At 38.7% G+C, this 27,414-nt stretch overlaps 1 protein-coding gene across 1 annotated transcript in view; it reads right to left on the bottom strand.

Moving 5' to 3' along the window:
• Nucleotides 1-21,858: 21,858 nt before the first annotated feature.
• Nucleotides 21,859-27,414, bottom strand: part of cdkal1 (CDK5 regulatory subunit associated protein 1-like 1) — a 508,818-nt gene continuing 503,262 nt past the window's right edge. The window contains exon 15 of the mRNA XM_052147039.1: nucleotides 21,859-22,480. Within this exon, the coding sequence (XP_052002999.1) occupies nucleotides 22,319-22,480 (162 nt within the window). The 3' untranslated portion in view covers nucleotides 21,859-22,318. The remainder of the gene's footprint in view (nucleotides 22,481-27,414) is intronic.

The following is a 27,414-nucleotide window of genomic DNA, read 5'->3' on the forward strand; positions in this document are numbered from 1 at the left end:
TTAGGCTGGCCGAGTCCCTGTTGGCTTGCAGTAAAATTGGTCCAATTTGAATAAGTGGTGAAGCATTCTTTTATTACCTCATAAGCAGCACTGTGCAAAGTGAGTTGATGTATTTAATTGTAACCGAAATGTTGTTCTGCCAGCAAAAAAGTTGTTTCTCTTTTATCTGTGGCCTTACCAGAGAAAGTGGACAGTGTTTTGCATAGCTGAAGAGACAGCAACAAATCTTTACAATTTAAACAATACAGTGTTTAGCAAATTAACAAGAATGAGAGCTACTTTTAAAGTAGGTTTTTACTATATGAAGTAAATACAAATTCAAGGCTAGGGAGTACAGGCAGTGTTTACGACAGTGGATTAAACTTCAGAACAAGGTTTTCATTGTGTGGTGTATTAGAGGGGCAGCTGGCTGCATTGATGCCAACTGGGATGTTGACCCAAACATTTAGCTTTAGAAATTAGTTCCTGCTGGTAGATTCCATAACTACACCATTATGTGGGCAAAAAGCATGTTTTGTCTTCTGACTAAATACTTTTTTTTTTTGGCAAACAATTATATTATAGTTGATATTTCACCAGTGAAATATATTTTAGAGGGCATGAAATATATTAACAGCATAACTTGTTTTTTGTCATCTGTACATGGTTCTAATTTAGAGTGATATGTCATATTGCATTTCAGTCAATGTTGCTTCCAGGACAGCATGCACCAGTCCAGCAACTGCCATTGAAACGAGTGTATGCTAACAGATACAGGAGCTTTCTCCAGGTTTATTAGAATCCCTTGCATGCAAGCCATATTCTAAAACAAAAAAATCTTTTGACTTGCGTCAACATAATCTGTTGTACTAAGGAATGAGGAAACACATTTTTGAATTACCCCTCATCAGGGTTGGGGAGGTTACTTTTGAAATGTATTCCACTACAGATTACATGCTGTAATATGTAACATATTCCGTTAGATTTGGACTTTGGATTACATCTTCAGCACTGGTAGATTTTTTTCACTTGTTTTGACTATAAAAAATCTGCCAGTACAGTAAGGTGGGGTGGGGGGCTTGTATTACTAGTTAACCCTTCACAGACTACAGAATCTCACCTTGATTAATACGTCTCTCAGTTAGAATGTTTTAATCAAAGCAGCAGGTACATTTCTGACATGCTTTAAAGAGAGAACTTGGGGTCTGTTTTGTGTATTTCTGTTTGTCTCCATGTTGTCAGACCCCTCTGTGAATGCAAATACACTATGAATGCTATGGTAACATGAATTTGTATGGTGAATATTTGTGTTTAAGAGGAAGAAATAGCGAGAGAACAAGTTTAAATTTAGAAGAGAAGATGTTGTTAAGTGTTTGTGAGGGGCGGCCAGTAGACAGGTGATAAGGGCAGTGTAGTCAGACCCAGGAAATGATACAACTTAATCAGCTTAGAGCTTTAGTGCATCTATCACCTTTTCCATCACAACTCTGTCTCTCTTAACTAAACGCCTTTACAGATCAGCAAAACAAGATACATTTGAATGGGGTTTTTTATCCTTACATTTAATTAATTGATAGAGAGAATAAGAGGAGACAGAAATGTTATGAATGAAAGGGGTTTGATACTAAACTTATAGTGTGTTGTCTACACGTGCACCACCAGTTAATGTGTTGGAGTATGTACACTTACTACTAGATAAATCTGTGATACTTTTATAAATCCTGTACAGACAATAATGGTGGAGTATTTGGACCAAAATCTTATATTGCGGTCTGAGTAATTTTATAAGTCAGGTTACTGTGTCCATCATATGACAATATGGTTATTTATATAGCCTTAATAACCATGTGGTAATGGATATTTTTGGATAATTCAGTGGATTAAATACTTTACACAAATCCTTTATTTTCTCTGTTTATATGGAATATGATGGATGCAAACTAAATTTTATATATAACAAATAAACTGATGTTGCATGCAACACTTGAGTTTCAATCTAAAGACTCAAAACAGTTCTAATTGGATGAACCACATTCAAAGCCGTTTTTTAAACAGGCCTGTGAGTGTGCATCAGTTAAATTCCATATAATGCAAAAGTCGGCATATTATTGTTGTTCTTCTCATGACTTGTTTAGAACAAGTCTCCCTGTGCATTTTCACATTAGTCCATGTTTCTTCATCACTGTCTTTTAGTTTAATAACTTAAAGCACTTTGGCTTACTAAAAGCCACTTAAATATACATATCTATCAAGGAGAAAACAAGTCAAGCAAAATCTCAACCAGTTGACGTTATATACCGCCATACTTTTCAGCCCTATTGGATAACATTTGGGGTTTAATACCCTAAACAATCTAGTTTATGAAGTCACAATCAGTGCCAAGTCATTGTCATTTATTTTCGTGCAAACATGAATAACTAATAAATTAGGCTCATTATAGATTGCGCTTCACTCACAAAAATTGACTGTTGCAATTTACTCTACCACCAGAAGAAAGCAGGCAGTAAAATAAATTATATTTAAAAAAGATGTTTGTTTATATTTTGTAAAGATCAGCAATAACTCAACAAATAATTATCAAGTGATAAAAATGAGAATTATAACCTGGCACATATTTCCAGAAGTGCAGTGTAGTCAAGTGTACATTCAGCATGTTAAAGAGATGATTCAGATGCCTGAATCACAGTTGTGGATTGATGTTTTACAATCCCAGCAGAGTAAACCAGATCGTGGGGATCTGCTGCATCTTCCTCAAGATCCTCACTCTGAACTGGCCCACAAGAAACGTGTGTTCAGCACAGATTTTTTGGCCACGTTTGTGCCGTTGCCTGATCTAAATAATTTGTTTAATCAGCACAAAACCAACGTGGACAATGCATGCAAATAACCAGCGCTTTTAATGGGAGCAATTCAGTCTCAATGAATTCCCCAATTGGCTTTAGTATATATCTATAATAAAAAAAAAGATCACAATTGGATCCAAAAGACCCTAAAAAAAAAAAAAGACATTTTCAATCAAGGCAGATTTAAAAAAATAAAGCATTCTTACACAGTATCATCTTGAAGTGAACTTCAGTGAGAGCTAAATATTGCAGGTTAAGGCACATTTCTTTAAGTGAGTTTTTTTTTGTCAGATCCAATTATTTTTCTATTTAGCCATTAGTGATTCCTTGCTGTGTAGGGAGTTTTATTGTTTAGAATGGGGGAAAAAAGCACAAATAGACTCATGAACTTGTTCTCCACTATATATAAAAAATCTTCCTGGCTTCTAACTAGCCAAAACTCATGAGACCCCAGTGGCTGTCATGACCTACAACAGGACACATAACCTACCCACAAGACATTTTAAAAAATGAGGGAGACGTTAAATCAATACGTCAAAATCGAATTGAACCTGCCAATCATATCAGTAACATGGGAGCAAGGTGCACATCGAGAGACTGATTAGTCGATATCAAATATCAGTTTCCTACTGAACCTTGGTGTTAACATCCTTAGAGAAGTGGGCTGTTCACACAATAGCCCACATGTGTCACATTGATCTCTGGGTGGGCCAAGACAGGGGAGATTTCTTCAAAAGAAGGTGTCAGCATGGAGAGTTGGCCTGTCTGCCTGCTTTGTTCAGAGGGCGGCATTGCCAGTGCCTCACATTACAGGTTCCATAGCAAACACCTAATTTCCTGGGGATGCTCACACTGACAGAGCTGCATGTTTTCATGGAAAGATTTTTAAAAAACATGGTTTAAAGATGCATACCTGTACTTTCATGAAGATGGAAGATGAATCAAGAATAAAGACTTGTAAGGCAAAAATGGAATGAGCTGAAACTTGCCTCTTCAGCTGTGTCTGGGATAATAACCAAACATGTTTTTAGATGTATCGCAACCAGAATGAAAGAAACTCTCACATCCAGCCAGTGATCCATTCAATCCACACTACTTTAAGCATAAATCTCTGAAAAGGCATTGGAAAGACCAAAACACCACATAAACAATTCATGACATGCTCTGTGGCAAGACAAAAGAATTATGGGGTAGATGGATGGAAACCAGAGTGTACTGTATATATTCTTTAGGTTTCAGAAAAAGAACATAGTGAATCAAATTTAACAAGAATTGAAAATTCAGTGAAACTGTAAATACTTCTTCCTACATCTTCCTAAACTACTATGTGTGACAGCAAAGACTCTAAACAGCTGTTGAAATGGAGCTATACTGCTGTCTTTACTCTCCTGGGGTTGTTATTGCTTGGGCTCGAAGCCCAACACTGGTGCAATGAGGAGAAATACAGAGTGCTAGACTTACTGGGGAAAGCAACAGCAAAACAAAGCTCCAAACACCCACATACCAATGATTACATCAACCTGTCCCTTGCCAGAGATATGCCTTATCTATTAAAACACAAGATAACAAATCTGACTATTCTCAAGATTCACTTTTAGTTCTGAAACTTCAGACTGGGAAATGGTACAGTGACTCCAAACAGAACTAATAACTTTTGGAGATCATCTCTATTAGTCTATCCAATTAGAAAATCCTGGTTCTTATGTATCTGTTATGCACTTATGCAGACATTTCTCTGAAAGGGGGATGGAAGTGTTAGAACTGGGATGCCTTGAGCTCTCTTCTCTTTCTCTCTGTCTCCTCTCCATTAATTAACATTATTTACTGACCCTGGCCTTTGAGAGGGCTCAGGAGAGACGGGAAGAGAAATCTTAATTTGTCGATAAGCCAGCATTTGGTAGAGGTGATGGCGAGCATTACATGGTAATGCGGCAGTGGAACAAGTCTAGAGAATGTCAGAGGCAAAAAGGCATTACCATCAGCTTTGACAGTCTGCAAAAGCCATTAGCCTGTCTAAATCTGACAGCTCCCAATCTTGTTATTGCGAGATGATGCAGTACGAATGCAACACCATCGTTCTCTCTTTCTTGCTCTTTCCCTACCACACTCTCTGTCTCTGATCCCCCCTTCTCGGTCTCTGGCCTTTTCTTGATCTGTGGCTAATCAGCAATGGGTGGTCACAGTGGGATATTAGGGCCCCCTGCTGTTTCACAGCTTCATGAGGAGCCCCATTTTAATCAAAGAACAGCCGGCACAGGCCCCTGGCAACCAACTGACCCCTGTGCCCCTTTATTTGCCCTCATGCAAGACAATACTATGGGAGCCATTTTGTACAGAGTCATGATTGCATCCATCGGTACAGAGGCAAACTTAGAGAGACAGCATATAATAATAATAATTTGTATATAGACCCTTTCACAATATTCAAGGTCACTTTAAAAAAAAGTAATATAACAAAACAAAATGAAAGCAAAACAAAAACAATCAATCAACAACAACAAAAAAACAATCAATTAACCCTCTGGGGCCGACGAACGCACTGGCGTATCCTGCTGGATTTTTTAGAAACAACTTAAAATACTCTGTCATTTTGGGGCATACAGATAAGTGTAAGACTTCATTAGAGACAATAAAGGGTCTACTTTTATTTGTGTACACTCACAATAACAACAAAATCTTGTGCTTTTGTAAAATGTGATGTGGAGCGATAGCTGATATAAATGTGGAACGAAGTTCCAATGTAAACCAAGGGGAAGAATGAGATGATAGTACACACCTAGTTTTAACTGGAGCATGTATATCTAGGTCTGCAGCCAATGTGTTCTTATACTTTTAATCTGGGCTGGACAGTGTAAGAGAGGATGGAAGAGAGGAGACACACATAGAGTCAGCAAAAGATGAGCTATTAAAAGATGTCAGGTTTCCATATGATATCTTTCTTTTGCTCCTCCGTTTTAGTTGAGGAATATTAAGACTAAACTGAATTAACCTATGGTCTGAAAATCCACCCACAGAACCTAAAATAGAGACGTCACACTAAGCCCAGAGTAACAAATAAGGTCAAGTGTCTGACCATGAGAGTGTGTTGGGAAATTCACATATTGATTGCAATTAAAGCAGTCAAGAACAGACAAAACAACTGGCAAAATTATCCACATGAATGTTAAAATGGCCCAGCAGTACAACAGATGGATGCATAGCACATGACAAGGTAAGTCCATCCATCCATCGTCAACCGCTTATCCTGTGTACAGGGTCGCAGGGGGCTGGAGCCTATCCCAGCTAACATTGGGTGAAAGGCGGGGGACACCCTGGACAGGTCATGACAAGGTAAGTAATTCAGTAAAATCAAAAAGAAAGCTTGATTGTCTTTTAGGAGGTTGATAAATGAACATACACAAGGATACAACTGTAACAAAGTGGGGCCCAAGATTTTAAAGGACAGATATTCAAAAGTTGTTACTTCAATACAATTTTACAGGGACAGCTTTCAAGTTTTGATGAAAAACAGCAGCCAGTCCACTACCCCTCCCCATAAGATGGAGTTTCGCCAGAAATGTATATCCAGGAGGAGTCAATAGGTTTAAATCCAAGTCTGCTCAGTTTCAGTTATGAAAAACATCTCTAGTTTATTGTCAATGATCTCTGAGTAAAGAGCCTTTATTAGTCAGCGAGCGAGAGTACAGTAAAGCAATATTTCCCAACCTTTTTTCTGCCATGGCACACTTTTTACAACTAAAAAAAATACTACAGCACACCACTATCCCACATAGGCTAACCACTAAAACACAACATATGAACGACATGACAACGCAATGGCTGTCTCATTTGGAAGGATGCGTCCTCTGTATTTGTCAGCCGCGTACATCATTGAGACGGTCTCGTTTTATTTAGTTATTTTATTTTTTTTATTGGAAATTCAAAAAAGGTTAACAATTGTATAAATGTAAGTGCAGATAAATAAAAAGCATTGACAATAGATAAAAAATAAGAAAAAGACAAAAAAAACAGCCTCGATGACGTATGCGGCTGACAAATGCGACCTCCGGAGGACGCAGCTTTCCAAACGAGACACAACCAGTATTACAAAATAAGATTAAAATATTAACAAAACAGAAATCAATAGACAACTCAAACCTTCCTCCTGGTCCAAATCAACTTAAACTGTGTGCTTGCCTGTGCGTAATTAAACGCATCAAGGGAGACTGATGCTGAGGCAATTGTCATTAGATTTTGTGTCTTTGCCGCAGACAGACGACTGAACCCAGCGTCAAACGCCGCATTGCCCTCCACATGACGAGTTGCAGAAAGCGTCACGGAGGGGTGATTTTACGAGTTTGCCACGTAAAAAAGCGGGAGGTGTGCACAATAAACATTGAAAACATGTATAAATCTTGCAGTTGCTTTGATAGCAGAAAGAAATAAAAGGACTAACCTCATCGAGGTTTAAGCGCTTTCTTGGTAAATTAAAATGAGTTCAATATCTGGGGTCTCTGAGATTCATAAACTATAAGGTAATATTTAATTAAAAGAAATTATCAGCCATTCAGTGTCTCTTCATAAATTCACGGCACAGTGGTAGGGAAAAACTGCAAAAGGCAGATACACCTAGAGTGAAAAGGCTTACTAAGCCAATAGCCGTCCGTCTGTAGAGTGCTGCAAACATAGCCTCGAGTTTGCGAAACGTTACAGCAAGCCAACACCAAGATTCACCAAGCACCCTTATGCACCACGTTAGCCAAACCTGGTGGCCACACATCAAGTTAATGAAGGCAAATCCACCCAGCAAAAACACTCTTCACAACCAAATACAGAGTGAAAATTCTCTTACCGGCTATAACAAGAGTTGAGGTTCGCTTTGGGAAGTGGGCTCACAGACTGTGCGATGAACAAATATGAGGTAAAGAAGTGTGACAGGGCTGAGAGATGATGAAACAAAGGTGCTCTTCCTCCTCCACAGACACTAATAATATGCTCATTAACAGTGCGACAGACCAAGGACTGAAAGTGCAGATGTTAACAAGTCTTGCTAATTGAGACTTCAACAACAACAGCATGCTTTTGCTCTTTCAGTTGTATAGAAAAACTTTAACTAATGACTTACCTGGCTGCTTGCTCATCATCATGTTAGCGTATACTGGTTTTGCCACTTTAGACATTGGAGTATATGGAGCTGTTGGGGCGGCTGTGGCTCAGGTGGTAGAGCGGGTTGTCCACTAATAGCAGGGTTGGCGGTTCGATTCTCGTCCCACATAACTCCACATGCCGAAGTGTCCTTGGGCAAGACAACGAACCCCAGGTTGCTCCCAATGGCAGGCTGGTGCCTTTCATGGCAGCTCTGCCGTCACTGGTGTGTGAATGGGTGAATGAGATGCAGTGTAAAGCGATTTGAACACCGCTTCGGTTAAAAAGGTGCTATATAAATGCAGACCATTTACCATTTGTTGTACAGAGGTGTGTGGTTTGGCACCTACTGTACCCAAAATGTGAAGTGTTAGTGGCACTATAGCAAAGGATTGAGAAACACTGCATTATGAAAAATAATCTGACAAAGGTTCAAAATCCTGTACAAGAAATTGTTTCAAAAACAAAACTAAAGGATATTGCTACACTATGATGATTGACTAACTGGTTCATTAGTCCGATTTGAACAAGTCAGAGCAGTGTTCTAGGTTTATCAAGCTATTATTCTGGTCAGATGTACATACATTTTCCTCTGACAAGCTAGTCAAATGAATTTGGCTAGCTTTCCTGATGTCCAGATGAACACTGATCTATTTATCTGGCTGGGCTGTGTGTCAGAAGGGAACCGTTCCAGCCAGGTCATAACATGAGCCCTGCACATGCCTGAACCCAATGATGAATATATGCTTCTTGTTTTCACTAAGAGTCCAACATCTCTAGCCAAGACAGTGGCTCAGGGAGCAGCCCATTAAACCAAAAATTACTCAAGAGCAAAGATTCTGATCTGATTGAGCTAATGAGTCTCATCTTAAGAAACTCACTGTCAGCATCTTAAACCACAAAGTCCTGCCTCAGAGAGCCCCATAGCCCAAATGTTAAGGTTTGCAACATGAGCAGCTATGGTCTGTGCCAACTCTCTCAACAGATGAATGCAAGGTGTCCTTTCTTTGTTTTCAGTGGAAGTTCATATGGAAAACAGGAGGGAACTGCAACATTCCTATTATCAAGAGGGGATGCAAAAATGTAACGTCAGCTCATTATGTTCAAATGAGACCATGCAAATGCGTAATCTTTTCAAAACAACTTCACCAGAACTGCACCCATGAAGGTTGCAATAGTCTGGCTGGAAAGGATATGAAGGAAGCGTACACAAACAGACTATCTCTACACTGCCGTTTCCCGAGGCTAGAAGCAGTTTAGCTCAGATGCATGGCATATCCTCCAAGACAAGTATTGACCTATAAACTCCCTGCTGGGCAGTATCTACAGCACCGGTAAAATCAATATCTCTCTCCCATTAAATGGAAGGCCATTGTTAAAAATAGTTTCTGCTGCCGATGCTCAGCACTGTGGTCGAGGTGCACCTGGACAGTAGAGATACTGTATTCAGCCTGGATCCCAGGCAGCAACGGAGAGCAAAGTTCTCTCAAATCTGAATTTCTTAGCCTCTCTTATCAGGTGTGCTTGAATGACGGTGAAGAGAGGGAGGATTAGGCTCACTGTGCTCTGTCGCAATTGCAGAGGTGTAAGAATAAAAGTGTGAACAGGTCAGCAAATTTTGGCGGCCAGAGAATGGTTGTGTTGCATACAATTTTCATTACTTGAGTCTGCAAGTTTGCTATGCAAAATGCAGAAAGGACTATTAAGTTGTAATATCGTAAGAAAATTAATTGACAAAGAGGCATGGCCTAGATCAAAGGGAAGACTTTGAATGTAAACATAAAAAATCACAGCACACAATCTTGCAATGCAGTAGTCCCCAAAAGTATTTTGACAATGAAATATAAAAGCAAATAAAATACAAAGCAATTGTAATTGGCAAACAAATTGTGCAAACGGTGATGCTTTTGAATGGATGTGTGAAGTCAAGTTCACACTGGTGTCTTTGCAGAATAAAAGTCTGCAACCCAATCCAAGCCCTCTGACAAACTGTTGGGTTCTGGGCCGGTTTTGGGGTCCGGTTTTTAAGTAGGACTTCAGGTTGGGCTCTGGGTTCAAATCTAACAGTACCATTCAAGTCAGGTCACACTGTCTTGGTTAAGGGTCATGTTTGGGCTTCAGACCTCCTTTGCAGAGTATCCACAGGTGTAGTTCGTCACATCAACTATGGACATGTGCCATCAAGTTACAATTAAAAAGTGTAAAAAATACTTTTGTCTTAACTATACTTATTTTCTAATTTGACGCATATGTTTCTTTATACACTCACCTAAAGGATTATTAGGAACACCTGTTCAATTTCTCATTAATGCAATTATCTAATCAACCAATCACATGGCAGTTGCTTCAATGCATTTAGGGGTGTGGTCCTGGTCAAGACAATCTCCTGAACTCCAAACTGAATGTCAGAATGGGAAAGAAAGGTGATTTAAGCAATTTTGAGCGTGGCGTGGTTGTTGGTGCCAGACGGGCCGGTCTGAGTATTTCACAATCTGCTCAGTTACTGGGATTTTCACGCACAACCATTTCTAGGGTTTACAAAGAATGGTGTGAAAAGGGAAAAACATCCAGTATGCGGCAGTCCTGTGGGCTGAAAATGCCTTGTTGATGCTAGAGGTCAGAGGAGAATGGGCCGACTGATTCAAGCTGATAGAAGAGCAACTTTGCCTGAAATAACCACTCGTTACAACCGAGGTATGCAGCAAAGCATTTGTGAAGCCACAACACGCACAACCTTGAGGCGGATGGGCTACAACAGCAGAAGACCCCACCGGGTACCACACATCTCCACTACAAATAGGAAAAAGAGGCTACAATTTGCAAGAGCTCACCAAAATTGGACAGTTGAAGACTGGAAAAATGTTGCCTGGTCTGATGAGTCTCGATTTCTGTTGAGACATTCAGATGGTAGAGTCAGAATTTGGCGTAAACAGAATGAGAACATGGATCCATCATGCCTTGTTACCACTGTGCAGGCTGGTGGTGGTGGTGTAATGGTATGGGGGATGTTTTCTTGGCACACTTTAGGCCCCTTAGTGCCAATTGGGCATCGTTTAAATGCCACGGCCTACCTGAGCATTGTTTCTGACCATGTCCATCCCTTTATGGCCACCATGTACCCATCCTCTTATGGCTACTTCCAGCAGGATAATGCACCATGTCACAAAGCTCGAATCATTTCAAATTGGTTTCTTGAACATGACAATGAGTTCACTGTACTAAAATGGCCCTCACAGTCACCAGATCTCAACCCAATAGAGCATCTTTGGGATGTGGTGGAACGGGAGCTTCGTGCCCTGGATGTGCATCCCACAAATCTCCATCAACTGCAAGATGCTATCCTATCAATATGGGCCAACATTTCTAAAGAATGCTTTCAGCACTTTGTTGAATCAATGCCACGTAGTATTAAGGCAGTTCTGAAGGCGAAAGGGGATCAAACACAGTATTAGTATGGTGTTCCTAATAATCCTTTAGGTGAGTGTATAATATATATTGCTTGAAAAGTGAATTTGTGCCATCTTTAAAATAAATGCCTTTTGAGGTTTGTTAATCAAAAAAGACATTTAGACATTTATATGTGGATCTAGTGTCTAAATACCAGTTGGGAAAACATATACAGTACTTGATTTGAAGACGTGAACATTTTCACAAGTTTCTTTTCTAAGTACCATGAGGTGTCTATGGTTCCAATGAGGTTGTTTGTTCTTAGCTGGAGAAATTTTTTTTTTTTTAATGAAAAATCCTGAAGCCACAATGTCTGTTTGCCAGCTGTTAAATAAGCCAAGGAATCTGTAATGGTGGGGACTATCCCATCAGAGTCATTTGGTGTGATGATTACTGTGCATGATTGTACATCAGCAAAGTGAGTAGAGTCCATTTTACAAGATCACATGTACTTGTGAAACACTTTTCCCTTACAGTATAATAACCTTATCCACAATGCTAAACAAATTAAACTATGGTTTCAGTAATATCTAGTAGTCACATTTTTTCCAATGTCTCTAAACTGATTTAAAAATTGGGTCTAAATCAATGTGGTTTAAGAAGTCCAAAAGCGGCATGAAATGGGTCTGTTATTAATAATTTTGGACATATTTCACACTCCAGCCCTACTGAGTCTATATTAAGTGATGGCTTTAATATTCAGTCTTGCCAGTTATATTCAGTTGCTTTATATAACAGATTAATTATAACAGAATGAGTTATTTAATGTTATGGACAGGGCTTTATCAAACTAGATAAACTCCAGGCACAAAAACTAGAAAAAACACTTTTAATGAGAAACTCTTGCCTTCTGGAAACTGTGTAATTCTGTGATATTTTTCATTATAGATACTATGTGACCTAGAAACATTTGGATCAAACGACACAAAAAAGTGGATTGTTGCCATTCGTCTTTTCCCGCAACATCACATTATGAGCAATTTTTACCTTCTCAGCAATTCAAATTCAAATTTCTCTTTTAAAAGATTGAGTAGGTGAAAAAAATGACTTTCTCTGTAAGAATCAGTTTTTGGTCTTAACACAGTGGGAGATAAACAGCTTGAAATCACTTTGACAGCCTGTGTTACTCGCATACCACAGGGAATTTTAATTTCAACCTGTGAAATTGTAATCGCTTCTCTAGCTAGCACAGGTGGATCATCAGAAACAGACATTATACAATTCTGTCAGGGATGCTTGTATGACTTTTCCCCTCTCTTTCTCAAAGCCCTGTCTGTCCTTTTGCTTGAACAGTTTGCATATTCCCTTCCAAGTTTCCTTCTCTCATTCTCACTCTCTATTTGTGAGTGTGTATAGCAGCCGTAGTCTCAGAGTTGACACTAAATTAACTAGAGCTGTCAGGGGACTGTTGCAGAGCAGGGGTGCAGCACAAAACAAGATGAATATCTCTTCAGGGTATGTTTCAACTTTGTTTCTATTTGTTGTGTGGGATGTTTTGTCATTCTCTCCTCCTCTTGCTGTGAGGCAGCTTCAAGAATGCTTGTAATTGTGTTTCATACGTAGGACCCCCTGCTTGGATACCTGTCAAAGGACGTCCCATCACACAGCAACAAGAACAAAAGTAGAAAAAAACGGCATTAAAAATACAAGTCAGAGTTGAACAGTAGCTAATTAGAAAGAATGATGATGAAGAAGCTTTTCAACTCATAGTGCATCTTTCATGGAGTCCCAGAGAAACCTAGGGAAGATAAGAATAATGTATACAGTGCTGTAAGCATATATTGTCCTCTGAGGGACCAAACTGAGGAGCAAGATCAGTAGATGGCATCAATCACACGACATTGCCTGCTATCACCTACACCCATATGCACCCAAAAGAGATTGTTCTGCCCTACATTGGCCCATATTGCCCTACTTAGGCAGAATAAGGAGGGACCAACCTGGGATTTGGGTGAGATTTTCAGAACATCGTCAAATTACAAAAAGGTTATTGCTGCTTCTACCACTACTTGAAATCCCATGACACTCTTGAGCCAACAAATAACAGGCTTTACCCATTTTAAAGACACTTTCTTGATTACATCTAAGGGATAAATTGCTAATTTGTCTCTTGATTAAAAGCAAAACAGTTTGGTAAATTAAACAAAGGACATGCAGTAGAGGACAAAGGTAATTAGCTGCACTCTGCTGGTTGAAGACCAAAATAACCATCACTCAACATCCACATTCATTTAATTTTGTCCCCCATTATGCCTTCGTAACATCATTATGCCACTCCAAATAGTGTAACTTATCTTCAATTAGTCGAAGTTGTCGGTCATTAAGGCAGATTTGGATGTAGGGCTGTGTGCTGTGGGGCCGTATGTCACAGGTAATTAGACGGCTCACTTTCACAGTGGATAAACAGGGCTTCGGTCTCAGGCTTGGCTGATTAGACCAAGATATACTGTCCTGTACCATGTGTCGTCTCTCCGGTGCTTAGGTGGCTCACTTTTCCAATCTGAAAAACATGCACGGACTCACTGGAGGACATGGCACAGCAAGCAGGGCCTAAAGTTGATAAAACGTCTGCATATCTCTGTGGTAGCTTTTTCTTATTATAATTTCTATCATCATTTACTTACGACATTCCCAACAGGACATTATTTCTTCTGTGGAACACTAAAGGATATATTTACAGAATGACCACTTTGTTCTTTTCCGTTCAACGACAATAGAAAGTGATGTATACTGCAAACACAAAGCTCCAAAAAGTAGTCCATACAACCTGTGCACTACATTTCATGTCTCACTATGTGATACAATAGCTTTATGTGTGGAACAGACCAACATTTTCACACCAGCGTCTCACAAGTTATATGGACTACTGTACATACTGTATACAGTACTTTTTAAGAGGTTCTTTAGAGCATGCCAGTGAGAGTTACCACCCAGATCTGCTGAATGGAAAAGAGCAGATTGGATTAAACTTTTTTTCCTTTCTTTTCATAAAAAAAAAAATTTAAATCATGAATCATCAGGATCGCAACAACATGGAGTAGATAAAATGATGCAACTATCCCTTTAATCAGTTCAGACAGTTTAGATAACATTAATATCTTGTGTTTATTTTAAAAATAAAGACTGCTATTTATACTTAACACCATAAACCTCTAGTTCTGCATGTGTTATTGTTTCCTTCAAACATCTGTCCATTGTGCATCCTCCTGTTGCAATGGGACTCTGTGGTAAGATTGGCTACCAGGGAGTGTTATTGCGTTGTTTTGAAGCACTTGTGTCAAAAGTCTTAGTGCTCAGAAGCCCAAGTGATGGGGACAATTTTCCCACTGTCATCACTCACTGTGCAAACAGGGATGGAGAGATGTTGTTCCATAATAAATACAGGAGATGCTTCAGGCAAGAAGCTAGATTAAATGACATCACCATGATGTCCATTCACAGGTCATTGCACACACAATGAGGAGCAGCTAAACAAATTAGCTGAGCTTGAATGAGGTTGCAGTGACAAAGGGCTGGTCTATTGACAGGTGCAGACTTGGAGGTAAAATGTTTCTTTGCTGATTCCTGTATCCAGATGAAAGACTTTTTGATGTGGGACATAATTGTATTTATTGAAGATATGATTGACAATTATCCCTCAAGTCAGTGGAGGTGACAAGAATATGGGCTGGAAGATGTCGATGTGTTTCTGTCATATATGTGGTGATGCCCTGTCTTTGTAATTGGTTTTAAAAGGTTCTGCAGTTCTGCAATTGGATTTTTAAGATATAAAATTATTCCACTACATTTTTTGTTCCATGATCTAAGGTCCTCTGGTCCAATAAAGCAAAATGATTAGCAATAAACATGAAGAGATGCTTAAACACCCCATGAGCACAGCTTTCTTTCCTGTTTTGATATATTTCCAATAAAGTGAAACAAAAATCAGAAAGTAAAAATCCTATTGTTTTTTCTTTAGGCAAATACATTTTTAACGCTATCTTATAAACCTTTAAAGTCAGACCTACCGCAGTTGTTAATCGATGGCATATGCTTCTGTTGAAGCCATCAGTCTGCGTCATTTCAACTTTCTTTTTTAGAAATCGTGTTTAATAGTGGACTTCCTGGTGAAGAACTACACTACATGATTCTTAAGAAAGACTAGCCAATCAGAGAATTATGGCCAACAAAGTGTGCCAAACAAATGCAAAATAGTCATAAAGTACAGTCTTACCTTACCTTTGACTTTTTGTTTGATTTTTAAATACTTTTTTGCTTCAAATCAGAGTTTGTAATGGCATGATTCACCTTGAAGCTTGCTGGTTTGGTTAATGTGTTAGAACTCTTTTATGAAGGATTTTATGAAAATCCTATGGAAGAAATAAAAGGGAAAAATACTTCAGGAACCAAGAAGACTGAAAGAATGGGCAGGCTGTTGTGGACTATTCAAACAAGCAATTAAAAAAAAGACAATTGGCATTGGTTTCATCACAGCCATAAACCAAGATTACTACTTGCTACTTGGCCATAGGTGGTATATTAGGGGATATTGAATCTTCATTCAAGACAACATTTGACTGGACATCAATCTGTGCAGTGCAAAATTAGTTATTCATATTTTTGATTTTTGCTAAAAGTGAATTGGCAATGTTTAGTGGTAAACAAGCCTAGTTACTGCCTTAAGCTAAGACATGGACTAAAAGCCACAAAAGTCCATACAAAAGTTCACACAACTTTAAATGTATTTTTTTAATGTGATGAAAAATCTGTTGGTTTCATTATATTTAGAGCTTAGGTGTACAATCACTCAGAGCATTAGAATGAGGCTGTGAACGACCATGTTGCCAGACTAAATATTTATTTTAGCGCATCCCTAACGCATTCAAATATCCTTAGTTGCTCAAAGTCAAAGGCATAAGCCCTAACACAAGCAACACAGGCAGGAGACCAAGAAACAACTGATGAACTGGCTGTCACAATGACTCCTGTTCTCCCAGGATGCTTTCCAACAACAGATGTGTGTGCATGTGTGGATTAGATAAAGAATCAAGACTCTCCAATCCAAGACACAAGGGGCACCAGCTAAATGAGAGGATGAAAAAAACATTGCAAACGCTATAAGTTCATGAAAAACACTTCAAAGTATTTTCATGGGTTTGGCCTTCACTGGGCTGAATAAACAATGAAGTAAATATACTGTAGTCTGGTGGATTTACAAAGAAACTTTTCAAACTCTTAATGTGATTAAGCGTAAATGTATGAAAAATCCTGGCTTCTTTGGTGCAAAAAGAATTCCTTTCATGCTAACAAATAAAGTTTCTGTCTCACTGAGCTTTCTTTGGGGTCATAGACGTTGACAGAGAGAACATTGTGTTGACTACAAAGAGATGATTCTGGATGGGACTAAAGTTAAGTATTCAGACCCAATTTACATGAAAGACAAGTGCATTACAAACTCACAAGTTTCTTACTTCCCCATTAAAATGGTTATGGGACAGCATCTCGCCAGCAAAGCAATTGTGCTCTAATGATGTAGTTGGCTCACAATATCACATCGATAAAATATGTGAATTTATGACTTGTGTTGAAATGTGTGGAACTGAAAGGTGTCATCTATTTAATTTTTTAATCCTTTTTCTCCCAAATTGAAATGCCCAATTCCCACTACTTAGTATGTCCTCGTGGTGGCACGGTTACTCGCCTCAATCTGGGTGGTGGAAGACAAGTCTCAGTTGCCTCCGCTTCTGTGACCGTCAAACCGCACATCTTATCACGTGGCTTGTTGTGCATGACATTGTGGAGGCTCATGCTCTCTCCGCGATCCACACACTTACCACACGCTCCATTGAGAGCGAGAACAACTAATCGCGACCATGAGGAGGTTACCCAATTGGAGGACAATTTGGTTGCTTAGGAGAAAAAAGGCTTTTTTTGGTTGCAGTGTATCAAGATTGAAATATAAAGTGTTATAGGCACTTAAGATGTTTCACAAAATCATTTGTCTTAAGATGGTTATTTATTTCTTCAGCTTTAGCGTGTCAATAGGAAAAACATTTTAGACTCACAAAAATTATTTTTGCAAATAGAAATGATTAGAATAGAAGAACAGGGCACCCTGCAACAGATGTCATGGTCCCCACTGAACATTGTGTCAGTCTGGGATTACATGAAGAGACAGAAGATATTGAGATTAAATAGACTGAAGAACTGTGGTGAATTCTCCAAGCTTGGAACATCATATCTGTCAACAACCAAGAACAACTGTGTCCAGGTGGTCACACCAAATATTGAATTAGCTTTTTATGTTTACTGGATTTGTATGATGTTAATTGATATATGAAAACTATTTATGGCATTAAGACATCCTCTCTATGCAACATTTTTCACAAGTGCCTAAAACTTTTGCACATTACAGTGTGTGTGTGATATATATATATATATATTAGGGCTGTCAATCGATTACATTTTTTTATCTAATTAATTAGTCGCAATTAACCTCATTTAATCACATATACAAATATTTGCTGTGAAAGCCCCTCATATAACAATAATTCAATATATAAAGATTATACATATTTATATCAATATATAATTATACATTACCTTTAAATGTTAAAAATTTTATATATATATATATATATAATAAAAAATATTCAGATAACTAAAATGCTTTACATTCTTGTGGCTGAAGAGTTAATCATTGATAAGACAATAAAAAAATTGGTTTTAGAATACAATGTATTGTTTACTACCATATTATTGATCATAAGTCAATCATTGGCATTCAGTTCACAGCAGTCCATTTCACAAGTGAAATTGTCAATCAGTTTGAGATTTATTATGAGGGCTTATTTAATGGACCGTCAATTTACACCTGCGTCAGACGTCTCGGGTGCGTTGCGTCATAAACATAAAATGTTTATTTCACTGTGTCAAGTTAAATATAGTTTAATACTTAGAACACATCTTGAGATTCCTGAGTTCGAATTTACGCTCCATGAATTGTTTTGAACGCAAGAACATAATGCATGTTTGTTTTGTGTGTCTGCTGAAGGGTTGTTTTCTTCACTATATAAACTGCACGTTGCCATACAGCTGAAATTTCACTTACTGCCCTCTGGAGTAAACAGGTGGTACTATAAGCTTGCATTTCCCAGGAATCGTACTTATTATGGTCAGTGGGCAGTGCGATTAATTGCATACATTTTTTTTATGTGTTATTTTTAATCAAATGAATTGCACTGAATTAACGCGTTAAATGACAGCCCTAATATATATACACATACACACAGGCAGCCAAAAGTTTGGAATAATGTACAGATTTTGCTCTTATGCAAAGAAATTGGTACTTTTATTCACCAAACTGGCATTCAACTGATCACAATGTATAGTCAGGGCATTAATAACATGAAAAATTACTATTACAATTTGAAAAAAAGAATTCTTAAACTATTTAAGAGAATTCTCCTCAAAAAATCCTCCACATGCAGCAATGACAGCTTTGCAGAACCTTGACATTCTAGCTGTCAGTTTGTCCAGATAGTCAGGTGACATTTCACCCCACACTTCCTGTAGCACTTGCCATAGATGTGTCTGCCTTGTTGGGCACTTCTCACACACCTTACAGTCTAGCTGATCCCACAAAAGTTCATTTGGGTTAAGATCCAGAACACTCTTTTAATCCTTAACACACATTTTCTGTTGTTCAATGTCTGTGTTTCTTTGCCCACTCTTTGCCCACCATTTCTTTTAGTTTTTCTGTTTCAAAAGTGGCTTTTTCTTTGCAATTCTTCCCATAAGGCCTGAACTCATGAGTCTTCTCTTTACAGTTGTACATGAAACTGGTGTTGAGGATACGTGAGGAGACTATTTCTGAAACTAGAGACTCTGATGTACTTATCCTCTTGTTTATTTGTACATCTGGCCTTTCTGTCCTTGTTAGAGCCAGTGTCCTTCACAAAAGTGTTACATACACCCTCGCAGTGGGGGCAGGGGGGTTGACGATGTAATCAGATGTCGCAATATTTTTCTATTAAAAATATCGTGAACATATTTCTTGCATAACGCCCATCCCTAAAGGGAACTGTTTCACTGCTAGCCATTGGATGTTTAAATAAATATAGTAAACTTCAATGAGTACAAAAACTAAAATGTCTTGCATAAAACACTGCTGACATGCAGACAGCTTTGTTTATGAGCAGAACGTCCCTTCGGCTAAACTGACAGGAGCTCTCCACACAATACTATTTGAGGGAATAAACTTTCAACACCTCCAATAAGCCAGTGAGCTGGCAGCACTCAAGCACAGAATTGTGAGTCATCCCGAGAGCACAGTCTCTTTTTTCAAAGGCTCCCAGACTAATGGTTTATGCATATGCATGTGCGTCTTCATGGTGGCGGTAGAGCAGGAGTCATTGTCTCTCTCCTGTTGTAACTGAACAATTCCCCTTCGGCGGCTGTGTTTACCATGAACAAATGGAGTTTTGATATTCACAAACACGCCAGCATCGACCTGCCAACCAGAGCTCACCATACCCTTTCTTCTTTTAAGAAGTTAGATCATGTGCGAGGCTTCCAATTAAATGGAACACTTTTCCTGCACAATGAAACTCTGGACCCCCCATTCCAAGAAGCATGGAAGGACGCAGTTGTCCTATACACAAAACCTGTTTAAAAAGGATAGTTCGCCCAAAAATTTTGTCATTTGCTCACCCTCATGTTGTTTTGTTTTAACAACACAAAAAAGGATGTTTGGCAGAATGTTAGCCTCAGTAATTGGGTGAACAGGGAATTTCATGTTGACTTAAACGTAATTGCATTTGAAAAGTAAGAATAAGATAATTGAGAACAAACAGGAGAGCTGATCTCTCTCTCTCTCTCTCTCTCTCTCTCTCTCACACACACACACACATATCCCTTGGAAAAAGCACTATTTCTTTGATGCTCATCTCCAGACTCAAAGAGACACGCTCTGTCTCTTTCTCCAGGATTCTCCACAGTGTTCAAGTTATTGCAGTCTCTTCTCATTTGGCCTGTTAGCCTTCTCTTAAGAGGCAGAACTTCCTCCAGGGAGCGTCCAGAGAGCCCAGCTCCCCTCATGCTAAGCACACACCAGGAGTGTTGACTATATCCCTGTGGACTGGCGTCAGCTCAGCTAAGGCTTCAGCCCTGACTGAAAATGCATCCAGGGATCCCCCGCTTGTTTAAGACAGAACTGACTCCAGAATGCCTGCATGGATCTCTCAGCTGTCTCCACACTGCCCCGTCTAACCCAAAGCAGAGTATTATATTATATTATATTTCAAAGTGGCATCAGAAGGGACACTAGGACAGGAACCCGCGTGATGCCAATGGGATTTAGCGCTGGACACTCCAACAATGCTGCTGAAATGCTACAAGCTCATTTGAGATGTTTTGAAAAAGCCTCAGGTGTAAAACGCTGCTGAAGTTTTAAAGAACAGCATGAACATCATAAAACAAATTTCCTCCTGCTGTGAGGAAAACTGTCACCATTATTCATTTCTACATTGCACACGGCTACAAAGACATGTAGGCATTAGTACAACTCGGAAGGCATTTGTAAGCAGTCGTAGGTTTTATATGAACAATTTTTAAACTGTCAACTACAATAGACCCTGTGAACAGACTTCTCGAATAGAAGTAGGGCAATTCAGTTTAATTTACATTAAAGAAGATTTGTTCGCATGTGACGATGTATGAGTAAATGAGAAAGTAGTGTGATACTTTCCTCAATTGCTAGAACTCAAGGGTTAGTGCTCTGAGTTTTGTGTGCTTATGTCTGCTTGTAACATGAGCATGTTGTGATATAAAGTGGTTGGCTACACGCTAATATTCATATAGATATTCACGAGTGTTGATATCAGAGTGACTCTGTGATCTTTTCTATTTAATTTCTATTCTGTTTATTTATTTCAGAAGCCTTGCAATTGTCCACTATTAACCCTTATTAAAATATATGACTTGTTAGTTAATGCTTAACCTACTGGCATCTAGAACTAGCACACAAAATTGGCAGCACAATTTGGGGGACAAACAACTACATCGGTGTTTGTAAAGCTCCATAATGGGGAACGGGTAAGAAGTTAATGGGCATAGAAATATTTAGTAATGCTTCCCAGGCTATGGTATAATATTTACAGTTACTGTACTCTATTCCTGTCATATTAGTCCAGAAAGTACACATCTTGCCTCTTATATCTATAGCTCATTCTTTATACACTTCATCCTCTCAACAAGAGTATCACATTTTCAATTAATCTGACATATAAGATTGTACACAATAACACACATCCATGCTACTTAATATATGTGGCGCACACACGTTATTCACGTTGAGGTCATACTTGGGTTATAAATGCACTGAAGATTTACAAGTGCACAAAATAATCCGGCTGACCTCCCCATGCCAAAATCCATGAAAACACATTCCAGAAATACTACCCAGGAGACAGTGTTGAGAGTGTGGAGTCTCATTTATTAGACTTGCTTTATGCTGTGAACAAAGCTGGCAGTAGACTGTTGCTCTGAGCCCAAACTCAAAAGCGAGACACCTAGGCTTGAAAATGAATGGCTGCTGCCTTTTAAAATGAAAAGAAATCCAAAGACACTTTCAAGCTGTCCTTGTACAAAGACACTTTGATTTCTAAACACAACAAAAAGTATGTGTTTAAAAAAAGGCCTTTCAAAAACATCACAATGCATGCCATCACTTGGTAACAAGATGTGTTTCAGTCTTTAAAATAATCCTGAGAGAGTCCTTGATGAGTAGTTAAAAAAATAATAATTGCACAAACCTATCTGCCTCATTTACCTTTAATTGACCTTAAAACACAATACATTAATATTCGAACATTGGTTTGAAGAGTCCCTGGGTCACTGCACACTCTTTAAGGCCTCTTCCGACGCATCATGATGAATCTTCTCGGTTAATGGAGCTTCTCAATCACAAAAGCCACTATTATGGCAGCTAGAGCCAGTCCCAATGAAAGCAGTTTGAGTCTTTCGCCCTCAAACCTCCATGACCATCCCATGAGTGAAGAGGAATCCACCGAGGCATGGACACCATTCTGATGGTAACTCTTCAAATCCTGTGAAAGGAAAGACAATTAAGCATACTGCAAATACAAGACAAATGGATCCTAGGCTAGGAGATGGGACATGATGGTCCAACAATTGACTATTATATTAGTAAGGTTGATTAGTTTACATTTCTTTTTATTTAGCTTTGATATTTCAGTGGCAGTGCATTAATGTTCTTCAGCTATTAACAGTCTGCACAGTAAAAACCCTCCTGGAAAAGCTGCATATCTATCCACTTTAAAGCACTCGCACTACAGCATTAGACATGTAGATGGATGTTTTTGGCCACTATGTCTCATCTTGCACCGTCCATAAGTGAGTCCCACCATAAACACTGCATTTTTAAGATGCTGTGTCAAGTTATAAATAGTCCAATTTCTAAAAATGTGTTTTGAGAACCCTGCAGTGTGTTCCATTCAAGGAGTTCTACAATATGGTTTCATTCATTACACGCCGTCTCCTTTAGAACGCTGTGAGTGAACCCGAATCCAGCCTAATTATACAGGGCTTCCTCAAGACCATATAAGTGACTGGTTTTTCAAGCAACCCAATGACTAGTCGATTTTGCAAAGTGATTTTTTGCACATACCTACTATCAATGGTACAACAGTGATAAGAAAGGAATATTTTACAAACTCTTTGGTTTATGGATCACCCCTACCTGGCATTGTACAAGCAACCTTTGTGTTAGAGGCCAAGATCCTCTAGCTACCTGCTGACTTTTGCATGTGGACATTCTTAAAGCATGTCACAGCTTGTCTCTGGATCTATGCTCATGCAAACACAAGGACACAATAGCTTTATTCTTTTCTTCCAATTGTCTATAATCCACTACTGAATGTAAAGGAAGCACCTGTGCTTAGCCACAATCACAGGTGGAACATCTGCAACGAAACCACATACTTCAAAATAATTCATTAATATAAATTCATAATTCAAAAAGAAAAATGTACATTTTGACCACCAGGTTCTCATATCAATCGATGAATCGAAGATGCAAGACAAGACTAACTGATTATACATGGTTTTATGCATTAAAAGGTGTTACACTGACACAATTTCCAGACCATGAGAACGCCAAGTCATCAATCTTAAAACCAATGGTGCAAAGACTAATTCTGGATGACAGATATGGTGTTTTGATATGAGCCAGTGTGCGCAGTGGAGTCCAGATGTCATCCATCAACATCAAACTGACAGTGCAATGATAGAGGGCAGTTATACTCTAAAATGGCCAGAGATTTAAGACTGACTAGCACATCAAAGTCTCAAAGGGTAAAATGGTTGTAATTGGAAGTCTTGTCCTCTCTAATGTGTTGGAACATTAAAGGTTCATCTATAATGGACATTGTAATGGAGAGATATCTCCCATCAGGCCAGGCATGTCAGCTGACCCAATAATATGTTCATTTCTGGAGGGGGGGGGTTGTTATATCCCTACTATTAAATATAGAGCTTCAATCTGAATGGCCATATTAAATGGTTTTGATTTCAATGATTCAGAACACCATGGTGGTAATGGTCAGTTGGTTGTAATGCAGATATGCATGCAGGAACTGTTTTGTTGATACCAGTTGATCTATATTTGCAATCTTTATTGCCTTTCTGTGGTGTAGGAAGTGGGGGCGCTGGCGGACCGAATGGCAGTTGTTTGGCCAGACAGGAAATGATGATAAACCAAAGCGATGCTCTTGAGCCACAATCTTTAGGGTCCTTGGGACATTAAATGTCATTACCAGGAGAGAGAATGTGTTAAACCTCTACACATGTAAATGGTCCTCTCAAATAACCTGGAGAAAGTCTATCTGTGAGGTAAGGTTGGTAAATTGCAGCTAGCCCATCCCTCATTATAGAATATAATTTAAAACAGATTTTCAAGAAATGTTCACCTCACATGTGCTTTATGGCTAATTGTATTTATTCACCCTCATCCATATAACAATCTTGGAAGTTTAATGGATTGGAAGTTTTATTCACAGAAGCGCCATATTACATTTTTGACAGTAAAGACAACACAGCTGTGAGGAATAGACGTACAGTTTCTTCAATGGGTTGTACTGCAGTTTTGGATCGTTAAACTCAAGAAAACAAATCTTTACAAAGAAGTTCAGTAGACATCTGATCAAGGAGCATTATAAAGAGCATTTAATTGAAAATACTATAATTCTGTGCCTTACAGCCTCCTTTTATTCACATTAAAAGATGGCGCTACTGTGAATGTGGTCTATTACAGGACAATATAATACAAAATACACTATGAATTTAAATACAGATTTTACAAATTGAAAACAGCCAAAGTTTACGTTGCTAAATAAGGTGGAAACATAAAATCGTAGTATGTGAAAAGGGTACATTTTTGTGAGAAATATGCATTAGAAGGTCAATGAATGGACTGTTTCTGGTCTGAAGCTGAAACCAGCTGTAATTTTCTCCACCAGCAATAATACTAAAACTAAAGGATTTTTTTTTATGGCTCTACTGGGAGACAGTATGTCTCCAATGAAGCCTATGGCTCTCAAGTCTAGTCAGAGCAAGATATGGCCTTCAGTGAGCACACAGGTTCATTTGACTGCTAACCATAATCATGGGTGGTAAGCCGGTGATACTCTTTATTCATGGAGTGACCGGTATCATGGTCCTTTTAACGACATCTGTGTATCAGTGTGAATCAGGTCACAGGTGTGATTTCCAAATGGTGTTTTCCTCTGCCTTGTGTGTCTAAGCTTTACAAGATTAGGATCGTGCAGCCAAACCTCCACCCACATGACTCATTGTGCCCCATTCAGCGCCACCTCACCTCTGGGAGTGTATCCCACAATTATTGGTCCTAGGGCTATCATGGGACCAGTCAGAGTCATTCAGTTAATTCTTCTCTGACTCCCGCATGACTGTAATATGCTCAGCTGTGTCTGAATCATGGCTGTTTGTGGCTACGGTAGAAAAGATTAGCTGCCCTGTTAACTTGATACAGCAGATGAAAGATTTTTGAAACCAAACAATCCAGTTTTAGAAACCAAACATAGCAGCCGGTCTACAAAACCAAATTATGTGCTACTATATTCTTACAAAAGCACATCCAAGGCTGTATAATTTCTGAGTTGAGCTAGCAACGAAAGGTATTTTCTATTACACTGAGCATATGCCATTCACAGTCAAAAATGAACATGTAAATTGTGTTAATATGACTATACTAAAAAAATAAAAATAATGAGCAAAGTGGAAATGTAATTTCTTGGTGGTGTACATCAAGTCTGCATTCCAACTTCATTGGTCCTAGTAAAGAGCCGTGGGGGGTCTCCAGTGATGAATAATATAATCCAAGGACCACTCTGCTTAAATGAATGTCTGAAGTCGACATAAGGTTAGACTTGAGTAAAGTAAAACACCTCTGAGTCTCTGGCTGCACTATGGGAGAGCGCAGAGGAAACGGTTGGAGCGTATTAAAACTTTCTGTCGTACGAGGAATGTCTTTGTACTCCTCAACTTCCCTGAGCGGATATTCAATACAATTACTTGCCACCCGTCTCATCTCGGGCACGCTATTGATAGTCTGTGATGAACACAGGTGGAGTCTTACTGAATAAAATCTCTTTAGCAATGGAGATGGGAGCTCCAGTTATTTGCTGATGCTGCATTGCATATATCACATGCAATGCAGAGAAACCCTCCTCTGAATCCTCTATATTTTCCTCTTTTCATAAAATAATCTGCTCTACGATGAGAGAGGTTAATCAGGTGAGCATATTTCAGAATCCTGTTTCCTGTAAAATCTCAGTGGAGCAGGGGCTGGATCAAAGCCTATTTAGAAGAGACGGGCCACTTCTATTTAAAGAAATGGGAGAAATTGGAACACCCAGCCAAGAAGCTCTAGCGCCCAACAGTCAACGGATGTAGAAAGGAAGTTCCGCCTTAAAAGTAAAAGAGACAGTCTCCTTTTAGATACAGACATCACCTGTCAATCAACTCACTAATGCACATTAGCTATACAAGATGGGAAAATTGTGAGTTTTAGCGTAATATGAGGTAAAGCACAATTTAGGATTCCAATATAATCATATTTTATTGCTGATTTATATGTCCATTGATCGCAAACTTTAACGTACATTCTTCACCATTCAAGTAGATAGGAGCTACACTGTCCTTACTGGAAATAGCCTCCCGAGAATGGTGCTTGGTTAAAAATTAAGAGGAATGACAGTGGGTTATGTAAAATATTGGTAAAATAAAAACATTTATTCAACCTACACTTTTTTTTGTGAAAAACACCAGTTGACATGATGGTAAAGGAACTATTTTTGTTGAAGTGACATTAGCAATTTCTGCTTGAAAATAACAAACAGTCTGGTCAACAACTATTAGGACATAATACCTGGGGATTAACAAGAGCAGTCTGAAACAAACAAATCCATTCCTGTCCCCATTTACACAGTTTAAACTGGCACCTCTTCTTGGATTCATTTCTACATTTGGACATGCAAAACAGCATTTAGCTTTTAAATCATATGTTGGTATGCCCACTAAATACCAGACTATTTGTCTTCTAACTTTTATAAACTCCAAGAGACAAATCAGCAACCAGACAAACCTGCTAAGTAAGAGGCCCACTCTCCAGGACCCGATTTGGAACCGTTCTGTCCATTTCCACTCTAGGAAAGGTGATTCTAAAACCTGCTGTATTTGAAAAAGTAACCTCAAAGGCCAGAGGTGGGATAAAGTCCATAATCTCTGTACAAATTAAAGTTTTCGAAGCAACATCAACTTAGTCTGGTAAGACAGGTGCAAAATTTAAAATAAAATAAAATACAAAAAGATCGCTCTCATTATAATCAAAGTTTATTCAAAGCGTGATAACATACTTCTATATATTCTGCTCCATCAAAATAAGTTTGTGAGGATATAAAACAGTAAAATCAAATCACTGATTGTGATATAACATGGTCTC

Source organism: Xyrauchen texanus, chromosome 17 (genome assembly GCF_025860055.1).
Source record: "Xyrauchen texanus isolate HMW12.3.18 chromosome 17, RBS_HiC_50CHRs, whole genome shotgun sequence".
NCBI classification, from domain to species: Eukaryota; Metazoa; Chordata; class Actinopteri; order Cypriniformes; family Catostomidae; genus Xyrauchen; species Xyrauchen texanus.